At 44.4% G+C, this 19,180-nt stretch overlaps 1 protein-coding gene across 1 annotated transcript; it reads left to right on the top strand.

Moving 5' to 3' along the window:
- Nucleotides 1-8,150: 8,150 nt before the first annotated feature.
- Nucleotides 8,151-11,292, top strand: LOC128460587 (uncharacterized). Its single transcript, XM_053445831.1, has 3 exons — nucleotides 8,151-8,702; nucleotides 9,650-11,005; nucleotides 11,215-11,292. The coding sequence occupies exons 1-3, from the start codon at nucleotides 8,151-8,153 to the stop codon at nucleotides 11,290-11,292; spliced, it is 1,986 nt and encodes a 661-aa protein (XP_053301806.1).
- Nucleotides 11,293-19,180: the final 7,888 nt, after the last annotated feature.

The raw sequence follows: 19,180 nt of genomic DNA, 5'->3' as shown, positions 1-19,180 counted from the left end.
CATTGTGTCTTTCGGAGTTGAGGTGATGTAGGACAATGTCACCAATGTATATTGTGTCTCCGTGGGGAACCCTTCCTCATTTAGATCGTTTAAATCATTTTCCAGTGTGTTTCCTGACACGATAGGCTCGCGGAGAGCGAAAAAAATAGACATAGCATCACAGGCAGCTTCTGGGGGTTAACAGGGAGTCTGTTGGCTTTCAGCCAGTGAGAGGCCAGAGTTTCAAACAGCGGTTTGCAACTCCAGGGGGTCCACGATGGAAATCTGGCATACCTTTACCAACCACTGAAAACTCTGGCTCAGGCTTCTGGGATTACATGTAGGCCTCTCTATTGTTCTCTTTACCTGGTTTTAGATCTCAACAGGTCTAATAGACGAGTTGATGTTGAAGTTGTTGATGAAGTCAGCTCATAAGCATCTATCGACTCTAAATATAAACTGGTGCTACAGATGGTTCTAAGACCTCTGTACTTGATAGAGTATTTCTGAGTTTTATTAAAACACAAACATTTGAAACAGTAAAGAGAAGAACCCTGAAGAAGATGTTGGACTTGCCACATAAAACTACATAAACAGAAAATTTCCCAAAATTACGAAAGAGGTGACGTGTGTGTGGGCGTGTGGGCGTGTGTCTGTCTCCTACAGTTTCAACGTTCAACGATTAATCTGATCAAGTCCAAGTGCTAAAAAGGAGGTCAACTGGACTTGGTTGAGCTTCTTGAAAATGTTTCTACTCTCATCCAAGAGGCTTCTTCGGTTGTAACTGAGTGCAGATTCCCTGCACTCAGGTATTTTGCCGGGTCGTGAGGAGTTGTTGAGGTTACCTGAGAGGCTGGACCCACCATGATGTTGATTTTGTCGATCGCGATTTACCGGTCTAGCTTGCAGTCTACACTGTCGATCCCAAACTCTCTGAAATCACTGGCTGCAGTTGCGCGGCAAATCAGCTCTGTGTCGGTTGTCTGTTGTACAGACTGCAGAGTGTCTGTTACTGGCGGCGGAGCTGATGCTTTATCGACTGCTTTGTACTAAACTAAACACCAGTACACTACGGTATGAAGACATGCATCTTCTGGTCTGTTGATAACAATAAAAGCCCAGTGAAAACAAATGAATGGATTCAGAAATTGAAACGCTGGAGTGCTTTTACTTTATATCAGGTTCGGGAAGTGTTGTAAATATGTTTGTGTCATAGACAGATAAACGTCGTTTCACAGAAGAATAAACAGGGAAAATGATATGTCACTTGAGTTTTAATGTTTATCTGTTGAAATTATGACAAACATGCATTTTAAAATGTTAAAACCACTTTCTGTATGCATTTCAAAATAAAAGCACTCAAGCGTTTCCGTTGACGGTTTGCATTCTTATATTTAAAAAGTTTTTCTACTGTGAAATATTTGCAAGATCGGGAGATGCACCGCCTCATACTGTATAGTACTTGTATAGTACAAGGGAATACTTTCTTCAAGGAAAAAGTCATATTTTAGGCCATATTCAAGGAAAAGCCTATGTTAAACCTTCGTGCTGCAGTAGCAGCTCCTCTGCAGAACATATTGTTGAACTGAAGCTCAATAGTGTGCACCTAACAGATGCTGTAAAAATGAATTGATAATAATGTGAATAGTGTGCATTGAATAGATAAAGTTGCACAACTGCCTTTCTTTGTGTATATTTTGCTCGTACAGTCAGCCTTTAACAGAAATTGCACTAACAAACTAATAAATAAGTGGGTTTCTAAGAAGATATCAGGGTGGTAGATTTCGGCTTATGTTTGGAATTAAAAAGCGATCTTGGGCTTGAAAAGGTTGGTGATCACTGCTCTAAACCTTGGATCCTATTGGGGGCTGTTACAGCACTTATCCAGGTCTGCTCAAAAAACATCCTTCCTTGCCATAAATTTGATTGATTGCCTGAAATCTTCTATAAACATCCCACTGCCTAAAAAGTCTGTCATCAGCAACCTGAATGACTATCGTCCAGAAGCACTCACACCCGTCAGTATGAAATGCTTTGAAAGGCTGATCTCCCAGCATATCAAAGCCAGCCTCCAACCCAGTGTCAAGCCACACCATGCTAGAATGCTATTCATCGACTTCCCTTCTGCCTTCAATTCTATCATCCCAAGCAGTCACTAAACTGACCTACCATTACTTTTCCCAAACTACCTGCTACTTGATCAAGGATTTCTGAACAATACATCCCAAAACAGTTGGGGTAGACTCCCACCTCTCCTCCACCATCTTACTCAGCACCAGCTCCCCACAGGGCCGCATGCTCAGCCCCATCCTCTGCACTCTCTTGATATATGACTGTGCTCCCAGTCGGAGCAAAGCAGACCCAATATACAACGTCAGGGACTCTGTGAAAGGGTTAAACTTTATGATTCTTTGGCACTCATGTTAATGAGGATCTGTTCTTGACAACCAACACCACCGCAGTGGTGAAGAACTATGCGAGCATCAGAAAGGAATTGGAGAAAATATAAACACCCTGAACACTGCAGCTAAAAGCTATTTTTACGTCTAGAATTAAATCCTCATTTTCAAAATCTCAAAAATCTTTTCCAACCTCCCTGGTCCCCCCAGTCCCCGTCCTCCCTCCACCCTTCTACCAAGCCAACTGACCTTGGTAACCGTCGCCCGCCCGACCACCTGCCCCCTTGACGCCATCCCATCTCACATTCTCCAGTCTATTGCTCCTGACCTTCTTCTGACCACTTAAGCAAGAAGTGGGTGAGAACTTCCTCGTCAACTGGCTGTCTCCCTAACTCTCTGGCGGACGCAAGAGTTAACCCTCTCCTGAAGAAACCCACCCTCAACCCGTCTGAAGTAAACAACGACAGACCTGTCGCTCTTCTTCCCTTTCTTTCCAAAACTCTGGAGCGAGCTATCTGCAATCAACTCTCCTCCTATCAACACCATAGCAACCTTCTTTACTCTCACCAGTCTGGTTTTCAAGGCAGGCCACTCAACTGAGACTGCCCACCTTGCTGTCTCTGAGCAACTTCACACTGCTAGAGCAGCCTCTCTCTCCTCTGTCCTTATCCTTCTAGATCTCTCTGCTGCATTCGACACAGTGAACCACCAAATCCTTATTTCGTCCATTCAGGATCTGGGTGTCTAAAGCTCTGCTCTCTCCCTGCTCTCATCCTACCTCAACGACCAAACTTACTGGGTAACTTGGAGAGGATCTGTCTGAACCTTGTCCTCTCACTACTGGGGTCCCTCAAGTTTCGTCCTGGGTCCCCTCCTCTTCTCTTTGTACACCAACTCTCTCGGCTTTGTCATTTACCCACATGGCTTTTCCTACCACAGCTATACGACGATGACACCTAACTAATCCTGTCTTTTTCCCAATCTGAAACACAGGTAGCAGCACAAAATCTCTGACTGTCTGACTGACATCACTTAGTGGATGACCGCACACCACCTGAAAATTAAGAATAAGACTACACTACTTCTCCTTCCAGGGAAAGTCTCTCCCACCGATGACCTGACTATTGACAACTCTGTGCTAGCCCCCACCCAGACTGCTAGGAACCTGGGTGTGACACTCAACAGTAAACTCTCCCTTACTGCCAACATTACTACAACAACACGCTCCTGTGGATACATGCTGCAAAACATCAGGAGACTACGTCCCCTTCTCACTCAGAAGGCGGCGCAGGTTCTGGTCATCTCACGCCTAGATTATTGCAACTCCCCCCTGACCTGTCTACCTGCTAGTGCCATCCTACCTCTGCAGCTTATCCAGAATGCAGCAGCTCGACTGGTTTTTAACCTACCTAAATTCACTCACCCTACTCCGCTCCTCCGCTCCCTTCACTTGATATCAGTGGCTACCCTCATACGTTTCAACACATTAGTACTTGCGTACCATGCTGCAAAACAGATTGGGTCCAATCTACTTCCAGGACATGGTCTAGCCTTACATCCCAGCCCGTACACTCCGCTCTGCATCTGCCAATCGGCTTGTTGCTCCCTCACAGCGAGCTAAACACTCAACAAAATCACAACTCTTTGCTGTCCTGGCTCCTAAATGGTGGAACAAGCTCCCAAATTACATCAGGACAGCAGAAAGTCTATATATCCTCTGCCGCAAACTAAAAACACGTCTCTTCCTACTATACCTTGAATAAAAATAAAAAGTAGCGATTTAGCAGCTCTTATATGCCACTTACCTATTGCACTTTGTTGTTTGGTTTTCTTGAAGAAAATTGTACTTTATAGATTCTTGTTGTTCTGGATTTGTACCCGCATGGTTGGATGCACTTATTGTAAGTCGCTTTCGATAAAAGCGTCAGCTAAAGGAAATGTCATGTAAAACAAAATGTAAAAAATCATCTGTGGCTGCATTACAGACAACGGTGAACTCACAGGGCTCTACCAGAAAGGACCTTGATCTCTCAGCTACCACCTGCAGTGATGACTTGGGCGCTCTCATCAACAAACTTAATACTCTTAGAGGTGAAGTTAAAGCAATCCAAGCTAAATGTGAGGACCTGGAGGGAAGATCAAGATCAACATCCAGCTGGTGGGCATCCTGGATGGTCTGGAGGGCTCCCAACCGAGAGATTTAATCTATAAACTTCAGCAGGATATGCTAGATCTGGATGAAATGCCCCTCTTGGAACATGCCCACAGATCCCTTCATGAGAGGCCCAATGATGGGGGCCCACCACAACCTTGTATTATCAGAATCCACTCCTTTAACATCGGTGCAGAGATCCTACGGTGGGCGGGGGAAGTGGCCCCCTCTCCTATACCAAGGCAAGAGACAGTCCATCTTCCCTGACTTTGCCCCATGTGTGGCCAAGAAACATGCAGTCTGGAAATGCCTAGCTCCTCCTGCATTCCTGTCTCTGTAACAAAATGTTGCCTCTTTTACCCGGCTAAACAGAGGATCACTTTACGAAGTGGAGCCTACCGCAAGTTCACTGACCCAATTGCTGCACTTGACATTGTTAACAGGATCTTGAGGAGAGCCGCCTCTCCAGGCTCAGAGTAACAGGGCAGACGGTACTGACAATCAACTTTAAAGAAACATATCGTTTGACCCGGTAATGTCAACCTATGTTAAATAAACCCTTTCAATACATCTTTCAGGCAGAATATATTCAGTTTTTTCAATAATATCATCAAACCTATGTTAAACCTGTCATTGCTGCTTCAAGTTGGGAGGTATTCAGTTATTCAATGATATCCTGTCTATTGCCTCTTATGTACGCTAAAGTAGGATATTCACTTACTGTATCCATTTGTGGCAAGTGAAGTTGTCACCGGGGTCTTTCCACAGCAGCCAGAGACCGGGACAGGGACATAGAGACGGTTTGGAGGACCGTTACCTGGCCCAAGGGTCAGTCTGCTGGGCCTCTACAACCCTGTGTAACAGGCCATAGTATACCCCCAGTCCGGACTATACCTGGGGTTAAACGGGCCTAGGCTAGATTATACCCCAGGTATATTATGGTCTAGGACAGTTTATCCCCGAGGTATAATCTGGCCTGGGCCAAAGTATACCCAGGTATACTCTTGTCTCTGCCAAAGTAGTATCTGGGTGGGGGTTAATTTGGCCTGTTACACCTGTAATCCACCTCCCAGAAGGCAGCTGCCACAACACACAAAGAAGGGAGGACGGTCTCAGGGGCCGTCTGTCGGAAGAGGGCATCAGGTATCTGGTTGCGGGAACCTGGTCTGTAAGTGAGAGTGAAGTTAAACCTTCCAGAGAAAACGGGGTCTCAGGATAGGGCCACTCCACAACTGCCTGCACCTTGGTGGAACATGCATTTTTCTGCCTCTACAAACAACTTGTTCTCCAGAAGTCTCTAGAGCGCTAACCTGACACGCTGCTAACGTTCTTGCCAACTTCTGGAAAAGATGAGGATGTCGTCTAGGTTCATGAGCGCAAAGCAGTTAAGCATATATCTGAGTACATCGTTGACTTGGTTCTGGAAGACAGCAGGAGCATGGTGAGGCCGATCGGCATCCTCCTATACTCACAAAGTTCCCCAGGGGGGTGTTGAAAGCCATCTTCCACTCATAGCTCTCTTTAATACGGACCAGGTGAAAAGCGTTGCGTACATCTAGTTTGGTTAAGATGGTGTCTCGTGCAGGGGACTAAAAGCTGAATCTATCAGGGGAAGTGAATACTTATTCTCAACAGCGATATTATTGAGCGCTCGAAAGTCAATACAGGGTCGTAGGGAGCCATCTTTCTTTTTTAAGACAGGGGATGGAGATAGTCAGATGAGTACTCCAGACAGTGGGGATTGTGTAGATAAAACCAGGGTAGACCCAGAACCAGGGGAGAGTTTGGGGATTACTAGGAACTGAATGGTCTCTTGTGGTTGCCAGAAGTAATTAGGGTGATACTGATGTTTTGGTGGGTTATTTTAGCCAGGTGTCTGCCATCTAAGGCAGAGGGGTGAGAATTATGCTTTGCAAGACCAGATTATAGTCTATCAAGATTTCATCGGCCCCCGAATCCACCAGGGCCTTGAGGGGAAGAGAGAAAAATAAGTAAGGAGTTTGGTGTCTAGCAGAGTTCTGGACGGGGTTGAGCCTGATGAGCTTAATCTTTTAGGCTAGTACACTGGGCAAGGCGGTGGCCAGGCTGACCGCAATACAGACAGAGCCTCTCTCCTAATCTCCATTTTCGTTCTGTTGCCGTGAGCTGAGCCCTCCCCAGCTGCATAGGCTCCTTGGTGGGTCGACAGAGGTCGAGGGGGTTAATATCTCAGGTGCCGGTAAACAGGTTGAGGTTTTAGTGTTTGATGCGGGGTTTTGCAGGCGACCTGCTCTTTCTCTCTCTTATTTGTTTTTTCTTACTTTGTTAATAACGCTCTTCATCTGAGCTTGAAAAAAAAAAAGATAAATTGTATAGTTTATCTTCATTTTGTGAACGTTTATCCACAGGGCAGTGGCCCACTGAGCAGAGAGGAGACTTGCAACAAAAGTTGTTTTTATGGGATCAGAAGTGTACGTGCAATGTTGGTCATCAAACACGAGAGAGCACTGAAGCAAAAATTGTCTGCAAGACCCCAACTCACTGGACTAGCGTTCGGGAGTGGGGATGTGGGATTCATGGGAGAAGAAGACCGGGAGTGGATTTGAGTTAAAATTGCTCCAATGGAGTTTACGGAGTACACTAATCACTTGAGGGTCTGGTTATGTTGTCGCTAAAGGTTCCCCTGCAATATTATGGCATGGCGCAGTGCGTCTGACTATGCATTGTCCATGTCTGGCCAGTTTGTTCTCTGACATGTAATGTGTGTTCGACCCCAGCGCAGAGAAAGATCACAGAGCACAACGCAGCATGGAAATTTAAAGGGTGTTTATTTCTCTACTAACGGTGGATAGAGGCTGCGGTGTAGAAGACGGAGGAAGAGGGATGTATCTTTGTGAAAGAACGAGCGACTACAACTGTAGCATTGAAGACGAACTGATGACTGTCAGAACGACCAGGGTAGATATCATGCTGGTGAGCTGCAGGTGAGATGGTGAACTGTCCCCGGCCGCGCCTCTACAGAGTCATCAGAGGGAGATAGCACACACCTATGGAGGGGAGACAAACAAGGAAAGGGGAACAAAAACTAGGGGGGACAAAAAGCATCAGAGTCGGATTCTACCGAGTGCCAGTCGAAAGAAATTCAGAAAGAATAACAGAGCTATGGCATGAATATGTTGGGCCAAGCATTGCCCTTTTATGTAGTTTTGCGCAGAAATATTTTACATGTACAATAAAGTCGGCCTATTTTAAACTACACAATAGTTTTTTTCTGAGATTTTTTTAAATGTACACTGATCCGATATCATTTAACTTTATCATCATAAATGAGGTCTATCTCGTAATGGAGCAAAGCCAGCGAGCTAGTTCTGGCAGGCAACTCGAGCTGCGCTGCTTCAGTCATGTGCCATACATCAGGTGACATAAATCATGTGACATATCAGGTGACATACAGTACTTCACTTGCCACAACCAGCCACAGCACTCATCCACCGTATTAGGCGGTCTATTTAAGCAGAGGGAAATCCCATCACTCTCTCTGATTCCTAACTACTACGCAGTAGTAGACTACTGCCTCAGCGTCACAATGAGTACACCTACCAATGAGATCGGTAACCTACCTCCTGTATCTGTGGATCGCCATGTCTCTTCCCATCTCCGATTCCGAGGAAGAGTTTCAGTCCTCAGAGGGAGACGTCGGATGCATCCCCGACACCCAGGCTCACTCTGCCGAGGTCCAATCCGACATCGATTCGGATACCCAACATCAGCACCGAAGCACCCGCGTCACCCACAAACGTCTCGCCGGGTGGCCCATTCACCGTATCCTGGAAGCGCTGTATGCTAAAAAAATCTCAGCCCCAGCTGGCCTCAACCATGAGGAGCTCTTCGAGTTTCTCTCGAGTCACGATAACCCAGATGATGAGGCACACCGCAGCTCACGCGCCGCCAATCCAGCCAGCGCTCCTCCAAAAAGCAAAGGCAAAGCTCCGGCAAAGAAGCGCAGTGCTCCACCAGACGCTCTGAGACCCGCGGACAATTATACACCATCAAAAAAGCAGAAGCGACCAGGACAAGGACCATCCATCGAAGCAACCATCCTTTCCACGCTACAAGATATGAAATCGTCTTTAAACGTCATGAATACAAGAATTCAAACTTTGGAATCAAACGCCACCTTCCCCATGGCCAATGTAAACACTCCTGGACCATCCTCCGCTACTTCCTGGCCGGCGCAAGCGTGCGTACTCCCAGCTGACGTCACACCGCAAAGGACTCTGGGAACTGCAGTTCCAGCCCCAAGCATGGGCACCAGGTTCTTCCCTCCAGCAGCAGCAATTTCTGATCCCCTCAGGAATCGCATTCTATCAGGTAAAATGTCGCATCATTCTGCACACAATTATAAATAGGGAGAAGAATAAAATAAGGGAAGGGGAGCAATTAGTGAGTAAATGGTGTTACTCATATTTTGTTTGGCAGGCCACGATGTCAATCTTGTAAAAATCATCTTGGCCGGTGCAGAAACTGCGGACAAAAGATACGTGGATTGTGGGGACTTTTCAGTCGTTTTGAAAGATAGCGACCCCAGATTGTCAAAATCACTAACTCTGGCAGAATTCAACGTTGCCTTCGGAGTTTTCAGAGACACTATATGTGAGGTCTTTCCAATACGTAGAGAGGAACCTGACACCTATCTAGCAATTATTTCGGACCTCGCACTCTCATATGGTGGATCACTCTTTTATGAATACCATAAATCTTTCTCTGCAAAAGCTGCCGTGTACATCCAAAAATGTAATCAGCGACTAAATTGGTCTGTAGTCGATCTGGCCCTTATCAGTCGTCATTTTACGGGCCAGAAAATACTAGCCTGCTCCATCTGCGGTTCTTCCTCCCACACCACCTCACTCTGTCCAAGAACGGCAATACAAGAATTATCTTCTTCAAGATCCCAGCCTCAGACCAATCATCCAGCTTCCACTTCTTTAGACCATTCTTTACAGCGCAAGGTACAACCCTCAGGCTTCAATTTACCAATCTGCAATAACTTCAATGAGAGTGTTTGTAGATTTCCGAACTGTAAATTCATGCATATTTGTAGTTGGTGTGCAGACAGTCACCCACGTTTTGTGTGTCCCAGGAGGCTCCGGCCCGCAAAAGAGGGGAAATAAACATGAAGCATCCATCGACTCCTGTGAATGTCCCTGCTCTCTCTTTGGCTCTGTCAAAACACCCGTGTGGAAGTTTTGTTAATTACCTCATCACCGGCTTGGTCCAAGGTTTTTTAGCAGGTTTATGCTGGCTCCCAAAAGTGACCCATGTATGTAAAAACTTGCAGTCTGCATGTAAAGAGCCAGAAGTGGTCGATGAACTCCTATCAAAAGAAGTAAAAAAAGGATACATGATAGGTCCACTGTCAAAACTCCACTTTCCCATCTTCAGAGTAAGCCCCATAGGAATCGCTACCAGGAAATATTCAAATAAAAAACGTCTCATCATCGACCTCTCAGCTCCTCACAACTGTACAATTCCTAGCATTAACAGCCTAATTCCTAAGGAACCGTTTTCTTTATTCTACGCTTCTGTCGACAATGCAGCACAGATGATTAAATTAGCAGGTGTCGGTGCATGGCTAGGAAAGGCCGACATTACCGATGCTTTCAAAGTCCTTCCACTTCACCCCTCTCAATGGCACCTTTTTTGTATTAAATGGAAGTCAAAGTTTTATTATTCCGTAAAATTGACATTCGGTTGCCGCAGTAGCCCCTCCATTTTTAACACTCTCTCAGAAGCGCTATGCTGGATTCTTTACAACTCGTACAAACTCCCATTTGTCCTCCATCTGTTGGACGATTTCCTGGTCATAGACTTTCCCTCATCACCACCAGCTCGCAACATCACGGCACTTAGGAACCTCTTCAGCGAGTTAGGCGTTCCTCTCTCAGAGGAGAAAACAATAGGCCCGTCCACCCGCCTGGAATTTCTCGGCATAACCCTCGACAGCTTACTCATGCAAGCATCTCTGCCACAGGACAAATTGTCTCGTATCAGAGCAGCTATCAAATACCGGTCGACTACTACCATTATCAGTAAAAGAGATCTCTTATCTCTACTAGGCCACCTCAATTTCGCGATGCGCATAATTCCACATGGTCGTTCGTTCGTATCTCGCTTAATAGAATTGGCTTATTCTGTCGAGAATCTAAATGATCCGGTGGTTGTAGATGAAGGTTGTCAATCAGATCTGCGCTTCTGGTCCTTGTTATGCGAAGAATGGAATGGTATTTCATTTTCTACAATGACCATGTGGAATCTTCAGATTCCATCAAATTCTTCACCGATGCCGCCCCCTCTGTTGGTTTTGGGGGATTCTATGACAACAAATGGTTCGCAGACGTCTGGCCAACTGAAATCCAGCGCCTTAATGACCAATCCAAATCCACAGCCCTTTATGAGCTCTACCCCATTGTCGTGGCGTGCATCCTGTGGGGAAATAGTTGGGCTAGGAAACAAATTACGGTGTTCTGTGATAATGCAGCAACGGTAGACATCATCAATAAAGGCCGCTCAAAAACATCGATAATAAATTATTTAATGCGACGTTTAACCTGGGTGAGCGTTCTCAATAATTTCATTTTGCGAGCAACTCATATTCCCGGGCACCAAAATAGTATAGCTGATGCTCTTTCTCGTTTTAAATTCCAGGAGTTCAAAGCTATGTGTCCCCAGGCCAAACCCTCCAGCATTCCATGCCCTTCATTCAAGCAGACGATCATCATTTGAACACGTCCAAGCCCCTACGGGTTCTGTTGCACTCTGCCTCTAAATATATGAGACTTGGTTTGGCAAAAAGCACTATTAAAACATATGACTCAGCTTGGTTTTTCTACTCTTCCTTTTGCGCCAGCCTCCTCATCAGTCCTCTACCAGCAAAAATTTCGGTAGTTTTTGCTTTCATCGTGAATTCATTCGAATCCCGTAATCTTAAAGCACAAAGTATAAAAGCTATGCTAGCAGGCATTCAGTTTCATATGCGATGTCAAGATCCAGCCTCCCAAAGTCTTCTCACGAATCCGTCCATCCAGCTGATCCTCAATGGTCTTAAAAAGGCACGTCCCCCAGGCAACGACCAAAGACTACCTCTCACTATTTCCCTGGTGCACAAATTGGTATTAAGGTTAAGGCAGGGTTGTTTCTCACCATATATCGATTCAATGCTGGAGGCCGTCCTGTTGATGGCTTTTTTTGGGTTTCTAAGGTGTGGTGAATACACGACAAGGACTCTTGCCTTTGATCCTCAGCATGACCTCACTCTCTTTGATGTTACACTAGAAGAGCACATGTACTTATTATATTTAAAACACTCCAAAACTGATAGATTTAGCTTAGGCACTCTAATTTACATTGCAGAAAATAATACTTCCTTCTGCCCCTTCTCTTCCATGACAACATTTCTCCATCACCGTTCCCAAACCCATCGATTGGCACCTCTCTTCTCCATCGACGGACGCAAACCCATGACGAGATCCTGGTTCTCCACTATGCTTCATGATCTCGTCCGGAGCTGCGGCCTACCACCCGAGCATTATTCGCCTCACTCTTTAAGAATTGGGGCCGCGACAACGGCGCTCTACATCTGCCTGCCGCCACGCTTAAATCTCTGGGTCGCTGGTCATCCTCCGCATATCAACGCTACGTCAGATTCCATAAGGAGGACATTCTGCAAACTCAAAAGATCATGAGTTCCTGCACCCTGGAGCGTGAGTAAGTAACGTATTCTCCGGCTGGCCATGCATCTATGGGGAATGGCCACCCCACCAGAGCTGAGACCTAAACATCCGAATGCTATTCCTGGCACTCCCTAAGACATGGCCTTTGATCGTGGCATATATAGCGCTCCTGTCCATCCTGGGAGGGGGATCCCTCACATGCGGCTCTCTCTGAGGTTTCTACCTTTTCCCCTGTTATAGGGGTTTTTGGTAGTTTTTCCTTACTCTTGTCGAGGGTTAAGGACAGGATGTCGCACTCGCTAAGCCATGAACGAATCATATTGTGAATACTGCTGTTCAAACAATACATATGAGTGAAGAATGTGTACGTGCTTGCAGCCAAATAAATTGTTGCATTTCAGGTGGTTTGCTGGACTTAGAGTATTAAATTCTGGGGTATAGGTTTCCATGTGCCAAGTTCATAATATATTCTCCTACAGCCAGGGCAGTTGGGGGAACCTCACCAGGCAGTATATTCTCCCGTGACAATGTGCCTACAGCGAATGACCACCCCACGAGGGTGCATGGTGTGCATCACAGTTTCACAGGTAGCATATTCTCCTGCAGGCATGCGCCTATGGAGAATAGCCACACCGCAGTGGCATGGAACACATAACAGGCTCACTAGGTAGCATATTCTCCAGCAGGCATGCGCCTATGGAGAATAGCAACACCGCAGTGGCATGGAACACATAACAGGCTCACTAGGTAGCATATTCTCCAGCAGGCATGCGCCTAGGGAGAATAGCAACACCGCAGTGGCATGGAACACATAACAGGCTCACTAGGTAGCATATTCTCCAGCAGGCATGCGCCTATGGAGAATAGCCACACCGCAGTGGCATGGAACACATAACAGGCTCACTAGGTAGCATATTCTCCAGCAGGCATGCGCCTAGGGAGAATAGCCACACCGCAGTGGCATGGAACACATAACAGGCTCACTAGGTAGCATATTCTCCTGCAGGCATGCGCCTATGGAGAATAGCCACACCGCAGTGGCATGGAACACATAACAGGCTCACTAGGTAGCATATTCTCCAGCAGGCATGCGCCTATGGAGAATAGCCACACCGCAGTGGCATGGAACACATAACAGGCTCACTAGGTAGCATATTCTCCAGCAGGCATGCGCCTATGGAGAATAGCCACACCGCAGTGGCATGGAACACATAATAGGCTCACTAGGTAGCATATTCTCCTGCAGGCATGCGCCTATGGAGAATAGCCACACCGCAGTGGCATGGAACACATAATAGGTTCACTAGGTAGCATATTCTCCAGCAGGCACGCGCCTATGGAGAATAGCCACACTGCAGTGGCATGGAACACATAACAGGCTCACTAGGTAGCATATTCTCCAGCAGGCATGCGCCTATGGAGAATGGCCACACCGCAGTGGCATGGAACACATAATAGGCTCACTAGGTGGCATATTCTCCAGCAGGCATGCGCCTATGGAGAATAGCCACACTGCAGTGGCATGGAACACATAACAGGCTCACTAGGTGGCATGTTCTCCAGCAGGCATGCGCCTATGGAGAATGGCCACACCGGCGGCGGTGAATGGCGCACACATAACAGATACCGATTCATCCGTCAGGCTCCGAATCTGTGCAGTGTTGGGGGGTTACAGTATTAGCTCATCACTCCCATCATTCCTGTGTCAGCATATGGGGAGTGATTAAGTTGGAGCCTAGACGCCAAACACAAACTTGTTCTACTATGAATAATAAATATCTTAATAAATAAGATAAATAATCAAACGTGAGTTGTCTGACTGAAATGGAGCGAAGCCAGCGAGCTAGTTCTGGCAGGCAACTCGAGCTGCGCTGCTTCAGTCATGTGCCATACATCGGGTGACATAAATCATGTGACATATCAGGTGACATACTTCACTTGCCACAACCAGCCACAGCACTCATCCACCGTATTAGGCGGTCTATTTAAGCAGAGGGAAATCCCATCACTCTCTCTGATTCCTAACTACTACGCAGTAGTAGACTACTGCCCCAGCCCTCCACCACCCCAGCATCCACCTGTAGGCTTCAACGGGGGGGTTACAGTATTAGCTCATCACTCCCATCATTCCTGTGTCAGCATATGGGGAGTGATTAAGTTGGAGCCTAAACGCCAAACACAAACTTGTTCTACTATGAATAATAAATATCTTAATAAATAAGATAAATAATCAAACGTGAGTTGTCTGACTGAACTCATGTCACAGCAGAAAACTAAATGGACCACATTCGGTAAATTGTCATCTGGGAAAAAGTACCTGTCCATTGATCTGCACTGCTCCACAATGGTTTTATTACCATCCACAATTATTAGTGTAATACCCCCCGCCATACTTTCCATTCACCAAGGCCAATAAGGAATTCTGCATTGAAATTATTTAAAGTTCTGCTCCACCCTGCCACTAACCTCTTCTTTCTTTTCTCATTCTGTCTTAGTAGAAAGGTTGCATCTGATTATTAAGGCCCCCAAACCACACGTACACACACACACACACACACACAGCAGCCAGTATCTGCCTTCCATAGAATGAAAGTATCAGACATTAATCCTTGTTGACGGCCTCTTTGTTTTCAGCGACATCTAACTTCCTTCACAGGTGACTGGGTGACCCCCGCCTAAGGATTAACAAATTTCTTTAACAACTATGAGCAGTGTGTCACCTTTACTACTGTCTTTGCTTTCAGACATGCTTGTAAAGCATGTCTGATATGTATGGTGTGTGTATGTGTGAAATTAAACCTGATAATGGCCCATCAACATGAAACATGCATGACACTTAGTGTTGCTTTGATGAGCCATTATCAGCTAAAATTATCACAGTAATTTGTTTCAAAGGGCAGATGGCCACTTGAGGAGTAAAGAAGAAGCTGTGACAGAATTTACATTTAGTTGATTTGCGATTTGCTTTCACTCTTAATTTAGATGAGAAGACTGATATTAATTTCATGTATGAACCTTTTTGTCATGACAACCACTGTTTGAGATGTAATTTATACATCCCATTCAAAAGTCCACTAAATTGTATCTCCATCACTAACAACTACTGCAAAGCCATTAAGGAATCAGCAGAATATAAAGATTATCTGATAAAACAGGATTATTTAACTGCAGTGTATTATAGCTCCCAGGTCTACATACAAATTTAAATTAAATTAGATCAATCATTTAAAATGTATTTGTATATACCATATTCACAAATCACAATATATATATCATAGGGCTTAATAAGGTGCAACATCCTCCATCTTTAACCCCTTGACCAGAGTGAGCCAAAGTGGCCCAAAACCTCCTTTAAACACAGAAACCTCAGAGAGATTTGTGAGGGATCCCTCTGCCAAGATGGACAGAAGTGCATTAGATCTTGCATGTAACAGAGTACAATAGTATCAATAAATTATCACAGTGGTCATGTACTCATGACAATTTTTTGTGAGGCCAACCTTGACCTCTGAACTTCTTCCCACCTTTTGCAAACTTTTATCAGTTATATTCAGATTATCATTTTACCAGTGAGTCTTCGTAAACATCTGTGCCAAATTTGAAAAGGTTCTTTAAAGGCATTCTTAAGGCACATTCATAAGCCAAATGAGCTTGACCACCAAGCTCTTATCAGGTCATCCTGGACTCTAAGTGACTGTTTTTGTCCAATGTAATGAAATTATCTTTGGGCATTCCTGATTAGGGTTGCCAACTCCCTGAAAAATAAATAAGGGACACCTCATTGGCAGGGCCGGCCGACCCGATTGCCTTCATCCTTCCTGGTGTGGTGAATTTTTTTAGCCCCTTTTTTTGTGATTGAAACGATTTTGTAACTATTTGACCCTGAATTGAATTAGATGCATGTTTTTGAGTGACATGAACACATGGAAATCAAATTATTATCCAGCAATTCACTTTAATATTATAAACAAAATTAAATAAATAAAATAAGAATCTTTCTTAAACAGAAACATGTCTTGCTTAACTTAAAACTGTATACATTAATATAAAACAATAGATAGAAAGCAGAACATCCATCCTGAAATAGTGCATATATTTTTGCATCCTTTTCTGCTTTTTTCTTGGAGGAGTACGAGTCGTATTGCTGCTCGAAGCTGTATCGCCCCGTAAAGCAGTGTCAGTGGAAGACAACAAAGCAGGATGGGGGAACGTAACACAGACGCTATCTTCTCCTTATACTTACTTATCTTCCACTATCTTCTCCGCGAGCAACAGTACCTCCTCGACCAATGGGATGAGCGTATTCTGTATCATCGCATTTGTGTATGAATATGCTGTCAGCTCATTGATCCCAGAGTGGGACATTGCCAGGGAACAAGTTTACCGTAAATGTTCATATAAAGCGCCCGTTTATTCATTTTCCATTGGCATTTTACTGACCATTTTTTAAAATCTCACAGTAATACGGGACAAAGTGTGTCCCTTTTCAGCTCAATACGGGACGGGTGCTTTTGTTTCTAAATATGGGACAATTCCGTTTTTCAAGGGACGGTTGGCAACCCTATTCCTGATATATTGCAATGTATCATCATGACCTTCAACCTTTGACCTTCAACTGAGGTCAGGGGGATCTAAAAAAGCAAATGTTTTGCCTTATGAACGCAATATCTCCATAAGGAAATCCTTTAACATAATGTACAAAAAATGTTTACACTGCAGTGATAACTCATTTGAGTTTGGTTGTTGGCGGATGCATACAACCACAGTGTGTTATTTCTAGTTATGTCCTGAAAACATGGAGTTTAGTTAGCTAATAAGGATAGCTGGTCATTGTTATAGCAAAGCATATGAGCATTTCATGATAATAATAATGATAACAAATTTAAGTAAATCTGATTAATAAAACAAACCATTTAAGGGATGGCTCTTTTAATGCCAATTAAATGTTCTGGTCTCTGTAGTGGGATGTGATGATCAATGGGGTCAAAAGCTGCACTCAGACCCAACAAGACAAGATCATAGGCAAACCCTTTTTCTGAAGCAATAACAAGATAATTTGTTACTTTTACAACAGCAGTCTCTGTGCTGTGATGAGCTCTAAAACCAAACTCAAAGAGTAAGTGTCTAGTCTTATCATCTCCAAAATCATTAATCTTCTATTATGCTGTATTTTTACTTTTCTCCTAGCCTCTTTTGTGTTGTGTGCACACATATTCTACTTATTCGGACGGAAGCTTGTTTAAGGTCATGCCACAGCATCTCAATCGGATTTAAGCCCGGAGTTTGACTAGGCCACTCCAAAACCTTCATTTTTTTTTTTTTTTGCCATTCAGAGGTGGACATGCTGTTGTGTTTCGGATCATTGTCCTGCTGCATAACCCAAGTGCGCTTGAGCTTGAGGTCACAAACTGATGGCCAGACATTGTCCTTCAGGATTTTCTGGTAGAGAGCAGAATTCATGGTTCCATCAATTATGGCAAGTCGTCCAGGTCCTGAAGCTGCAAAGCAGCCCCAGACCATCACACTACCACCACCATGTTTGACTGTTGGTATTGTCGTGTATTCATTAGACTAAAACATGTTGGTATGTGTGCTTAAAACATAATGACTTGGCTTAGATTGATGATGCCTGCCTTTTGGACTCTTAGTCATTCTCAGAGAGTCCTCAAAACGGTTATCTTATTTACTCCCTAACTTTTGGGTATGACCTTTGATCTAGGGAATTGTTTCTGACCAGCTGATGTATGGATTCAGAGGGAATGTCTTTGAGTAACTTATCTTAGTCCTCAGACACAAAAATGTGCCGTTATAGTCAGAAATCCCATGTGGGATGTGTTTAACCTGAAGTCATGGGTGGAACCAAACTCCCTATATATGTGTGCTTTCGACCACTGCAAATCAGATTTCACTATTGGCTGTGTGTCTCCGGGTATCTATATGCCCGTCCCGACCTGTAATTTCTTGTAATAAACTTTGTTACACTGAAAGTACTGGGTCCTCAGAATCCTTCCTTCATCATCAACAACTTCTACAACATCATTGACCTCTCGGCTGCAACAAATATACGTTAGAACTTGACGTCACGAACCAGAACGATTTGAGGCCTGCTGCATCTCCAGACGACTTCAACCAGGGTGAGCATTTCTCATTAGGCTGTTCTGTGTCTGTTGCAAGGTCACACCGTAAAGACCCTGTTTTTAAGGACATGTCTTGTTGTGTTGTTTGATTTGAAGTGAAGCTCTGTGCTAAATTAGATTTTATTTGCGAAGTGCACATCGCAATTAAAAAGGGGGGAGTAATATAGAAAAGATATAAGTGTGAAAAAAGGAAGAAAAGTAAAGGTACAGGACATAGTTTAGAATAGCTTAAATTGTAAAGATGAGATGGTAATCTGTGCAGAATTAAGAAAAATGGTACCTCAGTATCTTAATGGTAAGTCGCGGTAATTCCATTGTGTTACAATCTAAATGCTAAAGGCATAGACAGGAATTGAGTTAAAGAGAAAAATTGGGACAACCTGGGCCCAGGTCAATTTGAATAAATAAATAAATAAATATAAAAGTGGTAAGAAACCAGAGTTGTAAAAGAGAAAAATAAGAAGTAAGGAAATGATCAATGAGCCGCAAATTTGGATAGTAAAGCCCTCAGTGTAGGAAGCGTTAGTATGGGCCGTTAAAACCTCACCACAGGTCAGTTTAAATAACTGGAGATTGTAATATAAAAAAAAATTCCGATTGATGTTTTCACTCTGAACATTTGTTGACGAACAAGTGTCTGGTGAAGCCTCTCATCGAATAATATCTACATCTCATAAAGGTAGCACAAATTTTAATAGAAGTAGAGAAATAGCGGCAAAAAGCATGCTCGGGGTGTGAATGAGCTCTTGAGTTGTTGGATGAGAATGAGTGTGTGTTTGTGTATAGGGAGCTGACTCCCAGAGG

Source organism: Pleuronectes platessa, chromosome 17 (assembly GCF_947347685.1).
Source record: "Pleuronectes platessa chromosome 17, fPlePla1.1, whole genome shotgun sequence".
Taxonomy (NCBI): Eukaryota; Metazoa; Chordata; class Actinopteri; order Pleuronectiformes; family Pleuronectidae; genus Pleuronectes; species Pleuronectes platessa.
This window is presented reverse-complemented; position numbering and strand designations above follow the sequence as displayed.